At 41.6% G+C, this 20,898-nt stretch overlaps 2 protein-coding genes across 7 annotated transcripts in view; both read left to right on the top strand.

The window, feature by feature from the left end:
* Positions 1-1,750: 1,750 nt before the first annotated feature.
* On the top strand, positions 1,751-4,389 carry ubiad1 (UbiA prenyltransferase domain containing 1). The gene is made up of 3 exons (XM_058084599.1): positions 1,751-1,965; positions 2,658-3,269; positions 3,578-4,389. The coding sequence occupies exons 2-3, from the start codon at positions 2,717-2,719 to the stop codon at positions 4,063-4,065; spliced, it is 1,041 nt and encodes a 346-aa protein (XP_057940582.1). The 5' UTR covers positions 1,751-1,965; positions 2,658-2,716; the 3' UTR covers positions 4,066-4,389.
* A 1,074-nt stretch (positions 4,390-5,463) lies between these two features.
* The window catches only part of mib2 (MIB E3 ubiquitin protein ligase 2), a 28,693-nt gene continuing 13,258 nt past the window's right edge, over positions 5,464-20,898 (top strand). The window contains exons 1-3 of one of the 6 annotated variants that reach the window (XM_058084539.1): positions 5,464-5,628; positions 14,658-15,053; positions 16,043-16,214. In XM_058084539.1, the coding sequence (XP_057940522.1) occupies positions 14,831-15,053; positions 16,043-16,214 (395 nt within the window). In that variant the 5' untranslated portion in view covers positions 5,464-5,628; positions 14,658-14,830. Of the gene's footprint in view, positions 5,629-8,763; positions 9,287-9,391; positions 10,481-14,657; positions 15,054-16,042; positions 16,215-16,245; positions 20,710-20,898 lie in introns of those variants that run through there. The other 5 variants (XM_058084540.1, XM_058084537.1, XM_058084543.1 and 2 more) reach the window with 5 other exon arrangements.

Here is a 20,898-nt window from a genome sequence, read left to right as displayed (position 1 = left end):
ATGAATGTTAATATTTGGTACAGTAGCCTTTGTTTGCTATTACAGAGGTCAAACGTTTCCTGTAGTTTTTCACCAGGTTTGCACACACTGCAGGAGGGATCTTGGCCCACTCCTCCACACAGATCTTCTCTAGATCAGTCAGGTTTCTGGGCTGTCGCTGAGAAACACGGAGTTTGAGCTCCCTCCAAAGATTTTCGATTGGGTTCAGGTCTGGAGACTGGCTGGGCCATGCTAGAACCTTGATATGCTTCTTACGGAGCCACTCCTTGGTTTTCCTGGCTGTGTGCTTCGGGTCGTTGTCGTGTTGGAAGACCCAGCCACGACCCATCTTCAATGCTCTGACAGAGGGAAGGAGGTTGTTCCCCAAAATCTCACAATACACGGCCCCAGTCATCCTCTCTTTAATGCAGTGCACTCGTCCTGTCCCATGTGCAGAAAAACACCCCCAAAGCATGATGCTACCACCCCCATGCTTCACAGTAGGGATGGTGTTCTTCGGATTGTACTCTTCATTCTTCTTCCTCCAAACACGCTTATTGGAATTATGACCAAAAAGTTCTATTTTGGTCTCATCTGACCATAAAACTTTCTCCCATGACTCCTCTGTATCATCCAAATGGTCATATGCAAACTTAAGACGGGCCTTGACATGTGCTGGTTTAAGCAGGGGAACCTTTCGTGCCATGCATGATTTCACATCATGACGTCTTAGTGTATTACCTACAGTAACCTTGGAAACGGTGGTCCCAGCTCTTTTCAGGTCATTGACCAAGTCCTGTCGTGTAGTTCTGGGCTGATTCCTCACCTTTCTTAGAATCATTGAGACCCCACGAGGTGATATCTTGCATGGGGCTCCACTCCGATTGAGATTGACCGTCATGTTTAGCTTCTTCCATTTTCTAATGATAGCTCCAACAGTGGACCTTTTTTCACCAAGCTGCTTGGTAATTGCTCCGTAGCCCTTTCCAGCCTTGTGGAGGTGTACAATTTTGTCTCTGGTGTCTTTGGACAGCTCTTTGGTCTTCGCCATGTTACAAGTTAAAGTCTTACTGATTGTATGGGGTGGACAGGTGTCTTTATGCAGCTAACGACCTCAAACAGGTGCATCTGATTCAGGATGATACATGGAGTGCAGGTGGACTTCTAATGGGCAGACTAACAGGTCTTTCAGGGTCAGAATTCTAGATGATACACAGGTGTTCAAATACTTATTTGCAGCTGTATCACACAAATAAATTGTTAAAAAATCATGCATTGTGATTTCTGGATTTTTCTTTTTAGTTTATCTCTCTCACAGTGGACATGCACCTACGATGAAAATTTCAGACCCCTCCATGATTTCTAAGTGGGAGAAATAGCAAAATAGCAGGGTGTTCAAATACTTATTTTCTTCACTGTATATAGCACATCATGACTGGTTCAAGACTCTTCATCCTTGTATTTAGCAAACATCAACTGCTTTTAAAATCGATACTTCATTAAATTGTGTACATTTACATTTTAAAACGTGTTTTGTGTTCAATAAATAATATCTTAAATTATGCTCCAAGTGTTAAATTATCAAATTATTTGTTTTTAAAACTAACCCCTTATAATTTTTGTCAAAAATCACCGCCCTCAAAAACCGCCATTTTAGTCGTTTTTGGATGCTTCTGGGGTCCCTGTTGAGTATGTGTGAGGTTTCCCCTGTTTTTTTTTTTACCAGAAAAGTGATAAGCACCCAGGGGCCGGAACCAAAAATGTGCCGTTTAATCCTAACGAGCCCTTTAATCGGGCGGACAGGTCAGGGAGGAAATGGTGCCGGTCAGGTGCAGTTGGGTGAATGTCCACCCAACCGAGTCCCCTCCAAGTTGACACGTAGGCTACCAACTTGCTTCTTCTCGTCCTTCTTTTTTCCGAGTGTGGCCAGCGATGTTTGGCGGTGACGAAATGGACGCTTTGTCTCTTCCGGCGAGGCCATAACACGTAAGAAGATGACATTTCATCCTCTTCGCCGTCTTGTACTTGTAGCTTATTAGCTTAGGTGGCTAGCCGGTTAGCTTTAATCCTTTAATCTCACTAGTTGTTATCTTAAAACTACACATTTCACTGCCAAGGCTTTCGGTGTATGTACTTCTATTGGCCATCGTCACTTCCTTATCTTCTAATGTTGTTCGCGATCGACGTAGTTTCTGCCATTGTTAGCATCCACCTACATATTGCCCCTGTCAGTTCCAATATTAATACATAGAGGGAAGTATTTACCGTTACACGTTTAAGATAAATTTGTACACTACTAACACACTGTTGCTTTGATTATCTAAATGTGTAGGTTGCGTCTTTGATAATTATGTTATGTTAAAATATTGTTTCTTCTTGTTCCTTTGAAGCCAGTATCCTGCATGGTTTGATTTCTTGATCTGAGTGTATCGTGACACCCCATTCACTCCAATTAATAAAATATTTTTATTATAACGCGATAACAAAACACGTAAACATGTCATTGCACATGTAGTTGAGTCATTACGAGTTGGAGGAATAATTGTCTCCTTTCTTCATTCTATGGCAATGACAAATGGAAAACATATTGGTTTTGATGGTCATCCCCAATGTATTCTGTTGAAACAGAACAGTGTGTACCAAAGCTGCAGTACTTGAATATGTTTGTCCCCCTCCAGGAAGACCTGCCTGTGACATCTGGCCTCATCGCCGCTTCTATAAATACCTCACTGAGGAAATGTCTAAAGAGCACAAATACAGTATGACAGAAACATTCGTACTAGCCGGCTCAAACTACCACAACGGGCAGCAATGGCACGCCCAGATGACCAACTCGGTGACAACCCACACCTCTGTGTCCAGAATGGCCCGCGTTGCCTCCGACGTGAAGCACACGTGCGCCGCCTATGTTCTGGCGCTCAGGCCATGGAGCTTCAGTGCCTCACTGACGCCAGTGGCCCTCGGCAGCGCATTAGCGTACAAGCTGGAGGGGTCGGTGGACTTGGTGATCCTCATGGTGTGCGCAGTGGCCGTGCTGGTGGTACATGGGGCGGGCAACCTGGTTAACACCTACTACGACTTCTCCAAAGGCATCGACCATAAGAAGAGTGATGATAGGACTCTGGTGGACGAGATCCTGGCACCACAGGATGTTGTCATGTTTGGAGCCTTGTTGTACTCTTTGGGCTGTTTGTGTGCCACCTTGCTCTACTTCCTGTCTGCGCTAAGACTGGAACACCTGGCACTTATCTACTTTGGGGGACTATCCAGCTCTTTTTTATACACTGGAGGTGAGTACCATGTTGACTTGAATGTAAAACTCAACTTTTTAGCCACGGAGTCATTGATGTTCTGAGGCTGTGGATGGTGTTTATAAAGGACTAATGCCATGAACAGCATCAGATTCATACTAATTCATAGCATCAGATTATCAATAGAATCTTGTAATACAACTAAATTAGGCAGTTAAATGCTGTAAGACATGTGAGTGTACTGTACATGTAGACAGTGTGGTGTATGTACTTAGTACTGTACTTGTATGCTACAGTGAAACATCTACAGAGTTGTTAAATTGCCCCATTTTGTATGCATTTGTCAGGCATTGGTTTGAAGTACGTGGCCCTGGGAGACGTGGTCATCCTCATCACCTTCGGGCCACTGGCCGTTATGTTCGCCCACGCCGTTCAGGTGGGTTACCTGTCGGTCCTGCCACTGGTCTACGCCGTCCCACTGGCCCTCAACACCGAGGCCATCCTTCACAGCAACAACACCCGAGACATGGACTCAGACAAGCAAGCGGGCATTGTGACACTGGCCATCCTCATCGGGCCAACGCTGTCCTACGTGCTGTACAACCTGCTGCTGTTTGTCCCTTACGTGCTCTTTTGCATCCTCGCCACGCGCTACACCATCAGCATGGCACTGCCCCTGCTCTCGCTGCCCATGGCCTTCCCCTTGGAGAAGCAGTTCCGCAGCCGGTGCTATGCTAAAATCCCCCAGAGGACGGCCAAGCTCAACCTCCTCATGGGGCTTTTCTACGTCTTTGGCATCATTTTGGCTCCTCGGGGAAGCCTGCCCTTACTGTGATGTACTTGCTTTTTAAAACTTTCTGTTCACCTCTGCACCAGCAGAGGCTGTAATTTATTGTCTAATTTATATGTGTTGTGTAGAAATATTGTAGGAGGTTTATCCCTTGCTCTGTGAACACTGATGGTTCACTTTCAGTATTACGGTAGCGCGGTTGTGTTGATGCCATATATTTCATGCCACGTCTTACGATACCCAAATACATCAATAATAAATTAACTCATGCCTTTATGGTACATACTGTTCATTTATGCATTGTGATAGTTTTCATTGGCCAGCCAAATAGTTTTTCTTTTGCATTGAAATAAAAGTCTTCATATTTAACTTAATATTTGATTAATTTGCAAGAAATAGCTTATGTCACTTCAAACGGTGTTTTTTTCCAACTGGCGTAACCTGTCTGTGCGCTTTAATGTGTTGACCAGCAGGGGGAGATATTGCGCAGCTGACATATTGCGCAGCTGACTGAAACGCTATGAAAACTGTCAGTTCAGTAAAGAGTCACATCCACAAAACAGTAGTAGAAGAAAGAATGTGCACAAGGTCGCTCTTCCACTTGTCTGGCCGGCTTGTCTAGACTTACGACGAAGTGGAATCACAAACTGGAATACGCCTGTGAATATTCTCAGTCATCCAGGTCATCTATTCTCAGGGTATTCAATTGATCACAACTGGATAGGCTGGATCTTGCACAAGGTTCTCAAACTAGAAACTGTCCCACCTAGTCTTTGAGAATGAAGGATGCAGCCTGCTCGAAATTCATTCAGAATGTATTTTTGCACCTCATCTCTTTGAGCTCACTAAGCGGAAATGTTACACCACAAGAGATCTGGAGCTCTTGCATGACTCCATCTCTTTCCTATAATAAACTTTGCTTCTTCCTACTCCTTTTCCGACATGCAGAACTGTGAATTGTGCTGTGTGATATGCTCCAGTGTAACTTGTGGGCATGTCAAGATGAATTAAACCATTACCATTATCAAGATCATACCAAGATCATTACAAGTTCTGACCCGATCTTGGCCTACCCAAATGTTTAACTCATGAAGGTCTTTTGTATGATGTGAGATTATCACATGACACATGTTTACAATCACACAATTTATTTTATTATACTTTTTGACACTATATTGGTTGCTTAAGAAACCACAAAATTTATAACTTGCAATTAAAGTCCTTGCCCTTATTATTGTTATTTTACAGTGTGTAAGCATAAAAGAGCAGAACATTAGGAACAATCTACTGTTTCTCTGATAATGAGAAAATTATTGACTACCAAACAAATATTTCTAGGCGTTTTTTTGTTTTATTGACTTAAATCAAAATAGCCAACATTTTAAAATTGGACCGTGAAATTTAACGTCGTTCTCAAATTTACTGTAGTCCTTGAAGGCATCATCAACCGTGACGTCACACATGGGCGTGTTGTCATGGCTGTACGCTGCAAACCCCCCAGTTTAGTACACATTCATTTGCTTTAAAAGCGCCCATGTCAGCGTTGGTTGGAGGTCAAGACATGGAATTATTGTTTACCACAGAGTAGACTCTCTTGACAAAGAGCAGGTGAGTAACTGCGCTGTGAAACAAATGTTTTTTAACGCCGACAAACGGTGGCCAAACATGGGTTAGCTTGCTAGCGTCAGCGTTTGACAAGCTAATAACACGCACCAGCCCACAGTCACCTCTTATATGTACACACACGAGTATATTTGTATGGTTTGGTATTTATTCACTAAGCAACACCTTCATCATATCAATTAAAGAGGGTCTAGTACCTTATCCAGCCTAGTGTTTGTAGTTCTGGACGGACGCATGTGTTCTTTTACTTGACAGACTGGTATGGTCGTTTTGGCTACCATACTATAATACTAATAACAAAACATGGCACTGCTATGATACTTTTGTCATCTGTTGTATGTGTTTGCATCTATATTGATTAAAAACCAAATCAGGAATGTCAAATGTCAAGTGGTTAACATGAAGGAGGAATTCTGCTCCAAAAATGTGACATTTATCATCCATTCCTGCCCCACCGTGTCATCACACTGTAAACACTAGACAATAGCACATAAATGTTATCATAAATATCCGATCCAATTATGCAGAAGGTTGGTGCGTACAGTTTTGCAATTTCTTCTTGCAATTGATAACCACCACCTTTCACAATAGAAAGCAATAGAAGTACTTAAGAATTGTCCACAAAGTCAAACTAATTAGATAGCCAAGGAGAAAGGAGGTGCCCTACTACTCCTAATAATAATAATGCTAGAAGAAACACTGGAAGGATAATAAATGGAACATGAGGAAACACAGCCTCCATTTTTACTGTATCTTGGACTAAGAAAGCTATTTCAAGATGGTGGAGTTCACCAAAGTCAAAGTTCACAGTAGTGGTTACCAAATTGTCCTAATATCACCACAGCATGTTCATCCACTAGTTTATTTTTTAGCAACACCATAAAAACAGTGATCAGCGTGTCCCCTAGATTTAAAGTACATGCGTTTGTAACAACAAATGTCACATAAACCGAGTCATAGTATATCTGTACTGCGATCACTCCATGCCAGTTATATCCTATAACCATCACATTTTATTCAAAAGATGTATAGCGATACCCTAGCTGCTGGCAAAACGCTTGTCAGACACGCTCCCGAGCTTAGCATGATTAAAGACGAGAATGAATGTAAATGTCATGAGCAGCGCTAGCTTGTCCCTGGGAAAGATTTTCAACACTTCAGCAAAACATATGTACATTATAGCAATCCAATTTATCATATATATGATGTATTGTGTAAAACTAAGACTGGAACAACATCAAATCAAAAGCAATAATACAGATATAATACAGACAAAAACCTGGAGTTTGTTTTTCAGACAGATTATGGACTGAATAAATACACACATTAGCACTCAATAACGTCATCAAGTCTCACCTTTATGCGTTCCCACATCGTATCAGCATTTGGGACCAAATATGTGATAAGAATAACAGGGAAAAATACAGTCACAATCTTTGCAGTGTGGGAGAAAGTTAGATGGTGCGTTCAAGGACTGCCGACCAAATTGGAACAAGTCGTATCTTAACCCGTTTATCTAGATGTGTATGAAATGGTCTACCACAAAGAGATTTAAAACCCTAATTATACACAGTGTAACATTTATTTCAGTAATGGCATTGTTTATACATTTGGTAGACTTGTATTTTAATCTCATCATCACTGACTTGTCAACTAATCCTAATAAAATTTAACTAATCACCCAGATTAAGTAGTTTAAAGCTATATTGTATATTGCAACTTTCTATAGTGGCCACTCTCCTGTTTATTTACAATTACCAGTGTTATAAAGCTGTAACGTTTCTATGACACATACCGTATTTTCCGGACTATAAGTCACACTTTTTTTCATAGGTTGGCTGTTCCCACGACTTATACTCCAGAGCGACTTATAAATGAAAAAACTGTTTTTGTGTTAGCATATCTTACACCTATTCAGCCTGTTCTCTATTCTTTTATTATTGTTAGAACTTGCCTTCCAAGGTGAGGTAATGTCTGTTTTGGTCAAGTAGTTTGTGAAATAAATTACCCGCAAAAAATGTGACTTATACTCCAGTGCAACTTATGTATGTTTTTTTCTTATGTTTTCCTTTTCTTATGTGTTTTTTAATGAATTATTTATGTATTATTTTTTTTTCCACCTTATTATGCATTTTGGCCTTGTGCGACTTATTCTCCGGAGTGACTTGTAGTCCAGAAAATACAGTACTTGTCTTTGGGAAACCTGAAAAATGACAAATGTTGACTTGGACCATCTATTAGTACAATGAATCACTGAAGAGTGTGCCAAGGACATCTTCACAATATGATATTTTTGGATTCTTCTTACCTTCATGGCGGCCAACCCATGTTGGACGTACTATAGAAGTGTAAGTGGAATAACCAGTTATTGTACATTGTGCATACACCTTACTATGTTTGTTCATGATAGACTATGTATTTAGTCCATCCCTTATGTGTGCTGTGTTCTGGATATTAAATCCATACACCCAGCCCCTCCAGTACATCACTCCCCCTGTGGGGCTGTTTGGTCTGTCTCTCATTGGCACACAATTTGTTTACAATCTCAGTACCAGGATGAGCCCAGCTGGACTGGAGAATCAGACCAACAGCCTCTTGGCCACAAGCCCAAACACAAGAGTTTAATCCGCTTTGCATTGTGCTCTCCTCAGGGGAGCTACACAACCTTTTCAGTTTGGATTGTTAGCCTGGGAGCAGCCCGATTCCTTTTGGCTTTATAATCAATAGTGCATTTATTATTTGCTGGACTAGCTGAACTGCAATAGCCACTAGCCTTATAAAGCTGTTGTGTTGAAAGCAACGACATATGCTACATGTGAGGTTAGCGCATTTGGAAGTTAGCCGGCAATTAAGTTTGGGATGGCTCTTTTAAGTGTTTTTATTTATTTTTTACTTTTTTATTGGTTTTTGTGCCACACTCATTTGTGAGTTTTTTATGTTCATCACAGCCATATATTGTACATCAGATACAATGCTAAAGTTACAATATGATTCCAGAATGCAAAGTCTCCTCCAAGCCCATCCCTTCTGCAATGCCATGCCCCTCCCCCCGTCTGCTCATGGTGAATAGTGTCCCTGCAGGCAGTGAAGTGCACCTTTTTCAATTGTGGAGCGTTGGCGTGTATGTGCACTGTGCATATCGATCCGTAAACAGCGTGTCAGTCCCTCATGTAATGGAATATATCATCCGACCGAGGTGTGTCAAGTCGACCTGAATACAAGTGCTCGTTGGACGGGCAGCCTCTGTCCCTGATCAGCCTCTTCCTTCACTCTCTCTATGGTTGTAATCCTTGCTGACCCAAGGCTGGGGCTAAGTACTGGCACGACCATCCTTCCTCTCTCATCCTCCACCTCCAGCTTGGATCCTCTTCAGCCACACTGCTTTTGAATCTTTATTGGATATTGGTCGACATGCACGTCTCTGGAAGACCAGCCTCCTCCTCCTTTTCATATATCCTTCCTACTCAGCTAGTTCATTCAGGGAGTGCATCAGACCATGGTTTCATCGCTCAGAGGCTTTTTTTTGTCTCGCTGGAAGCTGGTAGGGCCACTGCTATAGTCTGGATGTGTTGATGTAGTAGATGGCTACATCATTCCTCTATTTTGGCCTCCTCCTCTTTGCTACACACCAGTAATGTGAAAGGTAAACCATCTTAACAGGAAGTGGGTTATTTTTGTAGGACAGTATATATGTGATGTGTCGCTATTACCAATCTAATGGACATACAGCAGAACTTCCCGAAATGAAGGTCTCTGTACTTATGGCCATGTAAACTAAACACTGAACTGTCAACATGTGTGATGTCAGTGCACCTCATTAGACTTCCGTTCAGCAAGCATTAAACCAACCCTATCCAAGAACGTGCTTAAGGTACCTTACACAATCCACTACAGGTACATTGTTGTTATTATGGATCAGTGTTCAGAATAAAGCTCTGTGGGTTCAGTGGAATGTTTCCTGGTACACCGACCGCTTCTGCTAAATGCTTCTGTTACATAACACTCGAACGCTAAGCATGCGCTGGGATGACACTAAGCTCAGTGTAAACAAGCAAAGTGGCATAATGGCGGTGTCATGTTTATGTTGGAGCCACAGAGTGACTTGGTGGAAGGTGCTGTTGTTGCATAAGCAAATAATAGACATTTTTTCAGGCATAACAATAATAATAATAGCTACACAGAGAAACTACACTATGAGCGTACAAGTCCAAAAAATGGAAATGTCGAAATACATTCCTGCAGACATGAGCAGCCTTTCTAACTTGGAACCTGTTTCGAAATGGTAGGCCAAAGGATATACCATGATATACCTGGCCACGGAAGCAGGAATTGAGAAAATTCTGCATAATTGAGCACTCTATTGAAATGTTTGTCGTAATTGATTGGATAATCAGTTCATGACGTCGTTTGGGGCAAAGTAGAGTTTAGTGGGGAAGGTGCAGCATGTGACAGAATATTGACTCAAGAAGAACCGGCCAACGCTTCATCAAGCATGCTGATTAAGTGACATGATCATAGCTTTTACAATCCACAAGCGGCACGTTGACGAACCAGCACAGTTCTTTAATTTCATTACTTAACTAAGCCACTCAAGCTTTTCTAGATAAAGGGTGTCACCCTTGTGACATCTGTTTCAAACCAGCCAGAAAAAAGCTGCTGTGGTACAAAAAACAAGGGGCAAGGTTCATAGCAGACTAAATAGACCCCCCCATTTGTGAGATGACTGCTTACTGCACAGTACTCGGCAGTTAGATGGTCCCGACGGTTGTCCTACCTGGAATAAAGACTGGAAGCCAGCTGCCAGACATGTTCAAATGTGGGCTGAAAATCATGGCGAGTGAGTATGATAACCCATGATAATGTGCTCTCTCCAACCATGCTACGCTCCAGTTGCTCTCACCCTTTACCGAGTTGCGTTTTAAGTATTTTTCTGTAGCATGTTAGTCTTGAAAATATTATCTTATTATTATAAATTATCCTAATATTGTGTTGGTATGTTACAGCTCTTTTCTTCCATATTTGCTGCTGTTTTAAAGAATGTTCCTGTTTAATTTTTATAATGTACCGAGTAGGGATGAACAAGTACACCACTATCCGTAGACACTATCCAAGACATAAACCGGAAGTGGGTGTAAGTGTGTTTTTTTTTTTAATGGCCCGAACTTGAACCAGAAGTGGGTGTGGTTAACCGTAAATCGGTGTGGTGTAAATCTGTACATTATTTTAATTCTGAATTCTATGTGTGGTGTGTATGTGGCGGGCCCAAGCCATAGCCGTCCTGAGTGTACAAAAAAGTGAAGCTCAAATTAAGTCTATTCAAATGAAATGGATTGAAAGGGAATGCAAAATACATATTTTTCATCCGGAATTACTATGAATGGATGAATTACCTTCAATATTTACATTTACTTAACATAATAAGGTTTACTCCAAGACTTGAAGAGTCTTGAGTCTTGAACCAGTTATGATGTGCTATATATATATACCACTATATTGACAGTTACGATGGTAGCCATTATGTAATTGTATGGTTGTATCACCTCGTACTTCGGTACGTGACAAAAAAAACAAACAAAAAAAACCCAAACTTAAATTATATTAGGAAAGCAGGAAGTGAACAAATGTAACAGTTACTGATTGTAAAAGTACCAGATGGAGGGGTAGGATTTAATAAGCTTTGCTTCTTCCTACTCCTTTTGGAACTGTGAACTGATTATGAGATGCACTCAATTGGAATCTGATGCATGTTCAAATTAAATAAAACCATTACCATTACTCCGGGTACTCCGGTTTCCTCCCCCTTTCCAAAAACATGCTAGGTTAATTGGCGACTCCAAATTGTCCATAGGTATGAATGTGAGTGTGAATGGTTGTTTGTCTATATGTGCCCTGTGATTGGCTGGCCACCGGTCCAGGGTAATGTAATGTAATGTGAAAGGTAAACCAGCTTCAGCTGGGATAGGCTCCAGCACCCCTGTGACCCTTGTGATGATAAGCGGTAGAAAATGAATGAATGAAATGAATGAATAATAAGGTTAAAGTGGTTGTTTTGCAAGAAAATAGCAACTTATGTACAAATCTAACACCTTGAACTATTTACGATTTTCACATTTGGAACTGAACTGTGTGTGTGTGCAATTCATGCATTAAAACTTCCCTTCAATGCGTAACCTTGTGCACGCTACGCACCTCCATGCTTTTCAGCTATGGAGTGCTTTAGTGCATGTGAAAGATGCATGTCAAGGCCTTATAAAATGCGCATCTGCCTCCTAGCGGCTGTTTTTACAGCTCAGAAATGTACAAAACATGAGCTCTTATATTATGTAAGAGCATCATCACCTCATAATGCATCTCATGCAAAAAAAAAAAACCTTGGGGATTAGGTGTTCGGATTGAAAAAGCGTATCAGTACCAAGCTGAATATGGCCCATTTTAGGACATTTAAAGTGTCCCAATGGATCCTTCTGGGTTAGGTGGCAGAAAATGTGTGTGTTTGTGGACAAACACCTGTCTTGTTGTTACTCATGTGTACGGAGGATGTTGTACTGTGGATGACAGAAGTCGGTCCATATGTTGTTCTGGGCCGAGAGCTGTAATCCTCCACCTCTTTAACCCTCTGTCACACACATGCACACGCACACACAGGAAGCAACATTTCAGCAACATGGCCGCCCAAGCCTGCAGAAAAGTTACAGTAAATACTAAACATTTGACCGCTGACCTCAGGGATGCTTAAAATCAGCTTCATCGATATATGACATTTTGTTTTTATATGACAGGGCAGCTTAAATCTATTCTGTGGCTACTTAATAAACAGGAAACGATATGTGAAGCTAGGAGAGTACACATCTGGTTTCTGTTTCAAAATGACCTCACCGATCCGTCGCCATTGCGGACCAGACGTGAGCTTTGATGACAAAGCTAATCTGGCCCAGTGTGGATGCAACTTTTTTTTCAACCCACCCCCCAAAAAAAACTAATCCAAGAACATCCCCATGTGGACTGGGCCTAAACCATTTCATTACCGTAATGTGTTCCATCGTCAAACTGTTGCCGTGATAAAACCTTTACAGTAATCCCTTATTTATTATGGTTCGTTAGACCCAAGTGTGAAGGCTGATTTCTTTATTTATCAAATATAAATCAAATATTTTCATAATTGGAGCATAGAAAACCTATTTACAACCTTGTAAATATGGAGTTAAACACTATTTGAGCCCTGTGGACATGAAATAACACCCCTATAGTCACATTTACACTTGCATAACCCATTGTAGTGGACATAGAGAAAATTAAGCCATTTAAAACATAAATAAAATTTGTGCTCGAGTGGCCGTAAATGTTGTCCGGATGTCAACCGGTGCATGAGATCCCCCAAAGTTAAAGAAATCGGCGCAATCTATTGATGCATGCTTATTTTCGAGCATTCTAATGACAAAAAGGCACTGTTTCAAAAGAACAGGTTACCTGCTACAGTGCATTCTGAAAATGTATTTTGAAAAATCTGTTATTAATAGGGCACCTCCATACTATATTTAGCGAATAGGTTCACTGAGTCTATTTTAAACACAGTAAATTATTTTGGTTTCTGTCATCCTGTCACCTTGAAAGATGAATCTACCCTGCTGTTTGCAAAGTGGCTTTTGACTTGAAATCCATTCTCTCTCTCTCTCTCTCTCTCTCTCTCTCTCTCTCTCTCTCTCTCTCTCTCAGACACACACACACACACACACACGCAACTTTGAAATATTGATCCATGATGGCTTTTATGATTCAGTGTGTAGTCAAATTTGCCATTTGCTGGAGAATTGAAGGTGAACCTATTTGTGATCATGCAATTCAGGGCAAAAATAGCTTGTGTTGTATTATTATTATTATTATGTTTTTTATTCAATGAGATAAAAATGCAACTGAGTGGATGGTGGATCTGAACTTGTGTGGGAAGAGCCCTTGCTTGGATATTGTGTAGCTTATCTGCGTGTCAGTGCCAGTCCCAGCCTGTTTATCTTTTTATGTGCATGGCGGCTATTCTCCTTCTTCTGCACGTACACAGAGCTTCACAGTAGGTGGCCTTTGTAAAGTGTGGGTGGGTGTGTGCGTGGTGGGTAAAAAATCTGTAAGTCCCTTGTCCAACAAAACTTCTTAAATGCTAAATGCTAAAAAACTAGGTTATTCTTCATCCTTGTGAGTCTAATTGATTGGTAATATGCTTGTAATTTACACAGTGTGACAGTAGAATTAATGGAGATTTGATATTGTTGTAATGATCCATGTCTTTATCCATCCACAGCTTTTCTGTTTGCATACTGAAATGTTATATGACTCTTGCATATAATTACTGTGAATAAAATGACACTAAGCTGTCGTTTTGGACAGAAAATTTATAAGTAGCTCCCAACCCCTGGTGGGACATGTAGACTAAAACGGGAGGGAACGTCAACTGATGCATGTAGGATATTGAACGGAAATTAAAATAAAAAATGTGTACTGAATGGGTGCTGCCTAAACTCAGCATGCTTTTATCCACTGATCGGCTCTACCTCGGCAAAGGTCAGAATGTCAGCCACTGTCCTCTTTTGCTCTGCCAGACTGACAGGTAGCAATCAAGCTTAGGCCACAGCTAAAGCTAAAGCTTATTGGAAGAAGGAGTCAAGTAACGACGCTTATGAGAAATGAAAATGATTGATTTTTGCATCTCCCAGATGATGTATGACAAGGTATTTTTGATGTTTTTTTTAATCCAACCACTTCAGACTGTGATTAGCAAGATGTAGCAGTCATATCTGCCTCCTTTCTCTCAAAATGAACAATAACAAGCATGCAGTGAATCATCCACCATCAAAGACCGAACCATAATCATTTGAATGAATGAAGGTCCCTCCTGGATGGAGCCTGTCAGTCTTGTAGTCAGACAACACACGACACTTGTCTTACTGTCACAAGTACTGCTGTGGAAACACATTGAAAATAGGTGTAGTTCTTTAAGGCTTGACCTGTGCATTTCTTTCTTCTAGTCACCCCTGATCTGCTCCCGGAAAGCCCCCCGGTGCCTTCCCTGTCTGCACTATCATCAACACGGGCCAGCGCCGCAACAGGCAAGGCCCAGAGGCGCACCAGCAGAAGCGACAGCGCTGCTAGGCCTCGGCCTTTGAGCGCGGCCTCCAGGCTGAGCCCCAACAGAGGCAGCATGGAGGTGGGTATGCGTGTAGTGCGTGGTTTGGACTGGAAATGGGGAAACCAGGATGACGGCGAGGGCCATGTGGGGACTGTGGTGGAGATCGGGCGGCAGGGCAGCACCACAACGCCAGATAAGACGGTGGTGGTTCAGTGGGACAGTGGCACAAGGACCAACTACCGCACCGGATACCAGGGTGCCTACGACTTGCTGCTGTATGACAATGCGCAGATTGGTAAGCAATTCAAGCCGTTTTCATTTTGTAAAAGTAGCTCTCACAAGAAAAAACCTTGGTGACGCCTAATATAGCCACTAGTTCATTTAAATATTTGCTATTATTATTATTATGTATATGATTGGTATCAGTATCGGCCAATTTCACTCATGGATTATCAGGATCGGTATCGGCAGCATAAAGGCAGCACGCAGACCTCACAGCTAGGAGACCAGGGTTCAATTCCACCCTCGGCCATCTCGGTGTGGAGTTTGCATGTTCTCCCAGTGCATGCGTGGGTTTTCTCCGGGTACTCCGGTTTCCTCCCACATTCCAAAAACATGCTAGGTTAATTGGCCACTCCAAATTGTCCATAGGTATGAATGTGAGTGTGAATGGTTGTTTGTCTATATCTGCCCTGTGATTGGCTGGCGACCAGTCCAGGGTGTACCTTGCCTCTCCCCCGAAGACAGCTGGGATAGGCTCCAGCACCCCCTCGGCCCTTGTGAGGAAAACGGTAGAAAATGAATGAATGAATGAGTTGTATCCCAATGACAGCATTGTAAGCTAGCTAAAATTAACTTGTTTTCTTGTGTTAAGGATTGTGAATGATGGGAAAAAATTACCAAAAAGTGTGATTCATATTTTTTGCTGCATTTTTTTATTCTATTGTATTATATATGTATTTTTTATGTCTTCTTTCTAACGGTGGTAATGGTAACATATGCTAGTGGGTGGTGGTCTTACATTTCTTTCTGTGACATACACAAGCTTACAATGCATGTTTTAGTACGCATGGTCCAGGAAAAGGTCATCGCTCTCTGAATGCTCCATTTTAAATGTTGCTCTCCTGCCCTTCAATTAATGAACTCGTAGAGGAGGAGGAGGGAAAACCATTGCAGAGCTCATGGTCGTTTTTTGTGCTTGCGTTTCAGTTCTTTCACATCTCATGACATATTCAATAGTTATGCATTGTTCACACTGTTTCATTTTTCATCCTTAACTAATAGGGGTGCGCCATTCCAACATCATATGCGACAGCTGCAAGAAGCACGGCATCATGGGAATGCGATGGAAGTGCAAGGTGTGCTTTGACTATGACCTGTGCACACAGTGTTATATGAACAACAAACATGACCTGAGCCACGCATTCGAGCGCTACGAGACGGCACACTCTCAGCCGTGAGTATTACACACACCCACCAGGATTCTACACTCTCTGTTTGCTTGGCGTTATTGAGTTCTGACATCCGGGGGGTCAAAGGTTACATGCTCCCACCAATGAGCTTTTATTAACTTTGTGATACATACAGACGACTGTTTCTCTCCCATTATATAATTCTTATATTCATACGGTTGTGTGAAAAAGTGTTTGCTCCCTTCTGTCCCTTTGCACGCTTGTCACGCTCCAATCTGTCAGATCATCAAACAAATTAAAATATTAGTCAATGACACCACAATTGAACACAAAGTAGCGTTTTTACTGTAAAGGGGGAAAAAAAAATCCAGACATACATTGAGTGTGTTTAGCCATCCACGGCTTTTACGACTCACATCCAAATTCCCAATCCTCATTTTCTGATGCTTTGGCATTGTTTAATCTAAGTATACAACATTGTAGCAACATTAATAGGTCACAAAAGTCGAAAAAGCACAATACGTACTCTTTAAGCTTTGTCTCAATTTTGCCAGAAAACATCTTGATGATCCCCAAGACGTTTGAGAGAATGCTCTGTTGTCTGACTTTTTGGAAGGTGTGTCTCCCATTACATCTGGAGTAAAAGTAATGCTGCACTTCAGAAAAAAACATACCAACTGTAAAATATGGTGGTGGTAGTGTAATGGCCTGGAGCTGTTTTGCTCTGTTTGTGACTGCAAGCTGAAACTAACTTGGGTTCTGCAGCAGGACAATGAGTCCACCTCTGAATGGCTGAAGAAAAACAAAACGAAGACTCTGGGGTGGCCTCGTCTTTACCTGAATTTCACTGTACTTTATTTTGATAAGCCTTCGATCTGCCTTGCTGGCATTTGTGCATGTGACCAGATACACGACACGTCTTGTTTTGACTTTGTCAATCGATGACAGCTCGTCACATGTTAAGTCTATTTATCTATACCAGCGTGTGTAATCGCTCACGTTTCAATCTCAGTCCACTTCCTGGCATTTGTGTTTACATGCCTACCTTCCGGCATATGAGTAGCTCATTGGTAGGTAGGTAGCCCTATGTTTTCGCTCATTTACAGGACTACACTGAGGTTACACAATGCTTCATGCTAACAGTAGTCCTTCATTGGCATTTTCTACAGAGGAGACACCTTGTGTCCATTACAAAGGTAATGCTGTTATTTATTATTACACTTAATAAAAATAGAAATTGTCATAAAGCTTCAGCACAAACTGCGTCACCACAGTTGATGATGAAAAGAACGTGCTGATGTTTCGTGTTTTGCTTCACCAAACCACACAAGGCCTGCTCTATATAAACACTTATTGACCTGAATTTCAAGTGTCCTGTGTATCCAAATTTACTGGCATGATTTCTCTCTTCAGAATGCAGTCTTCTGCATCAGTTCACCGTAACGCTCCAAACAGCTGTGGGCACTGTCTGAATGTCAGCTGGATGGCCCGTGTTCATGATTTTAATGAGGTGATATGTATGACCCGGATTTTCTCATAGTTTAGTGAGAATGGTCCAATTCCAAATTCACACTGTTTGTTTTCTGTGCTTGACATCTGGTAAACAGCATGACTCATGACTTAAGACTATGAAGCTGCAGATTGACTTCATTGTTTATTTTATGACTCTCTATTTTTGTTGTGCTTCTAAAAATGTTTCAGTGATCAGCTAAAAGATTGTAACCGGTGTGCCATCGTCTCGTCTCAAGTCTTGGGTGTCTTGTGACACCCCTAGTCGTCAGTGTATAGCTCCAATTGAAGTATAGATTTACTATCCTCTAAAAATAAGTCACGGCACAGCCTTATATCTAGCACTGCCGTGAGCCTCTTGGACATGGAACCACCACTAAGCCCTTTTATCTATAAATCAAACAGATCATTAAAATAAACAGCTCAATCGGTTATTTATGTCATTAACCCGGCTTCTTTTAGCCAAACAGTGGACCTGGAATGTGTTCTTCTGCAAGGGCATCACATGAAAGTCACTTTATTTCTCATTAGATCGATGAAAGAAGTTTTGCATAGTGTGATTCTTTTTTTTTCCCCAAATCAGATTGTCTTGTATTCCCCCCGCAGCAACTCAGAATGGTACAATCATGGGACCCTTTGGTATTTATATGAATGGATCTCTTTGTGGTATCGCCATTCAATAATATGAGTACCCCAGACATGAAGAATAGTTTCACATAAAGGCACGTTTGTATGATACTTTTATTGGCAGTTTAAGCGTACTAGATCAATTTGTGGTTCCCAGAAAACCATGTAATATTTATTGGAGGCCCGAGGCATCATATAGTTTATCTGCAATTTGACAGAAACAAGACGTTTTTTTCTTTTCTTTTTGTTGTAATTAGCATACCTAATGGCTCACTGTGGCACAACATTGCAATGTGTGTGTGTGTGTGTGTGAGTGTGCGCTTATGCATGCTGGCAGTGTTCACGGCAACATATGTGTGTGCCATATGTTTATGAGATGGTCGCTGTGCAGTCAGCTAATCGTCTCTCCAACACACAAACAAGGCGCACGCAGTTTCCGGGAACTTATTAGGTCATCTTGCCGGTTAATCCTTCGCTTGCATATCAAGCTGCCTTCAAACTGCTGCCCCGCCCACAGTCATGATTACAACACATCCAGCTGCAGTCCTGTTTGTGTGTCAAGACAATATTAGCTGAAGGTTGTTCCTAAGATCTCAGTGACTTATTTATTTTGCTTAAATTCCTGTTACTTGAAAAACTGTAGCTAAGATGGACACTTATACTGCCCTCCATAAATGTGGGAAGATGTATTGTCCCACGTTCACCCAGGTCTTCCCAATCTCCTGACTGTGTTGTTTATTGTATATGTCAATTCTCTTTTTCACAGTATTATTGTTGAGTGTGTGTGCTCCTCTTTTGTTCTCGCTCCATCGAGTAAAGCTAACCCTTGGCTGCCTTGTTGACAAGGACATTTGTAGCTCTTCTGCTCTTATCCCGTCTGGTCACAGACGAGACATTTGCTCTTTCAGGATTAGAAATGTTGATCCCTGTAAAGAGCTGTTGTCTTTCTCAGAATGGCTGCTGCTAGATTATGTCCAAAATACTATGAAATAAACAAATGCCGTTCAGTCAAATCAGGCCAGTGGGAATGTATTGCGTTTTGATTTTTGAATATGTACTATGCTAAGAGGTGTTATTAGGCCTTTCTGTAGCCCAATAATGATATACTGTACAGTTGATTCTTTGAAAAGTAATGTTATGTACTATATTAATGAGATCTGCGGCTATCGAATATAATATTATATTTTTTGACTCAGCGCTTTCACACTGGGATGTCATTATTGCTGCACAGCGGCGACGTTGAATCCGCAGGGGACCGCTATTGTGGTATGTAAGCGCCGCGTCAAGACAGATACATGTCATAGTGTTCAACATTAGCCACATTTTGTTTTCCTTCTTGTTCATTGCCTTGTCGCTTTCTCTAGCCTCTTCAATCTTCCCGTGTTCTCAACCACCCACTTCCTTCTTCGTCCTGTGTGTGGGTGATGCATGCATGCTGGTGACGTAAGGGACACCTCAAAGTAGAAAAAAAATATATTATTTATTCATTAATTATTCAAATAACCATTGCAGCCCATTTATTAACGATCAACCGGACATGTGGCCACGTTCTTACGATGCTTTGCCACTGCAGAGTTCCGGCTCAGGTGAAGGTCAGGTGAATGAACCATCGTTATGCACAAGAGCCGTTCACGGGCTACAGCAACCCGTAGTGACCATCCTCGGGGGACACAGCCACCAGAGAATAGTACAGTCATCCATTGTTACTTCATTGCAGAATTTCCATGAAGTAGGAATAGATAGCGTGGACAGGCCGACCTGAACACATAGTAGATGAAACGATAAAGAAATAATCAAAACAGATCAAAACATTGACTTTGCCAATACAATTGAAACTGCATAATTTGAAGGTGTGGCAAGGGATGATTGTTCCTGCTTTTGACAAAGGAAATGTGGGAATGTAAAGTGTAACTCGGGTCACGGTAAGGGAGTCCCAACCGGAATAAACAAATACATGTGACTTATGATGCCTGACATAACCTTGCGCCCACTTAAGAGTGTAAGACGACGCCAACGCATCACTCCAAGCTGGCCTGCTCTCTTAAATCTCTGCTTTCAAGGATTAGCCTCCAAGCATCTGTTTTCAGGTGCACACAACTCTTTCCAACCTCAGTCGTACAAAGAGAGTTAGTGCTCGTTTACTCTGACAGAGGAGTGGACTGCCGTCTTCGGCAGTGGATTCCGATTCTACATCAAGACAAGAAATGAAATTATCATTTTTCTAGCACCGAGTGTTTGTGCAACGAGCAGCACAGACTCTCTACTTGGGACCACACTGGATTTCAAATAACTCTGGCTGAAATGTTATCTGGCTGAAATGAAAGTCAGCATCTGATCTTGTCAAGAAAATATGGGAATAGGCAGTTCCTTTGCACCAAGATCTGATCAAATCTTTACCATAAGGTATGTTTGCTTTAGAGGTTCTGCATGTGTTTGGAGTATAGGGTGTGGATATTGTCGCCCGTAACAACATGTTTTTTTTACTCTCCATCTATTTCTTTGGTCTGTTTGATGTCCTTTTTATTTATCTATCTACCAAGTACGACATAGTACAACAGCCCCACAATAAATATTTTCTATTAGATTACAGTT

Source organism: Doryrhamphus excisus, chromosome 10 (assembly GCF_030265055.1).
Source record: "Doryrhamphus excisus isolate RoL2022-K1 chromosome 10, RoL_Dexc_1.0, whole genome shotgun sequence".
Lineage (NCBI taxonomy): Eukaryota > Metazoa > Chordata > Actinopteri > Syngnathiformes > Syngnathidae > Doryrhamphus > Doryrhamphus excisus.
Note: the sequence above shows the minus strand (reverse complement) of the source record. Positions and strands in the feature narration are given on the sequence as shown.

What these genes read in the sequence shown, in the direction of transcription:
- ubiad1 (XM_058084599.1), top strand. Translation starts at nt 2,717, where the DNA reads ATGTCTAAAGAGCACAAATACAGTATGACAGAAACATTCGTACTAGCC. An exon ending in CTCTTTTTTATACACTGGAG is followed by an intron (nt 3,270 to 3,577) that starts GTGAGTACCATG and finishes TGCATTTGTCAG; the next exon opens with GCATTGGTTTGAAGTACGTG.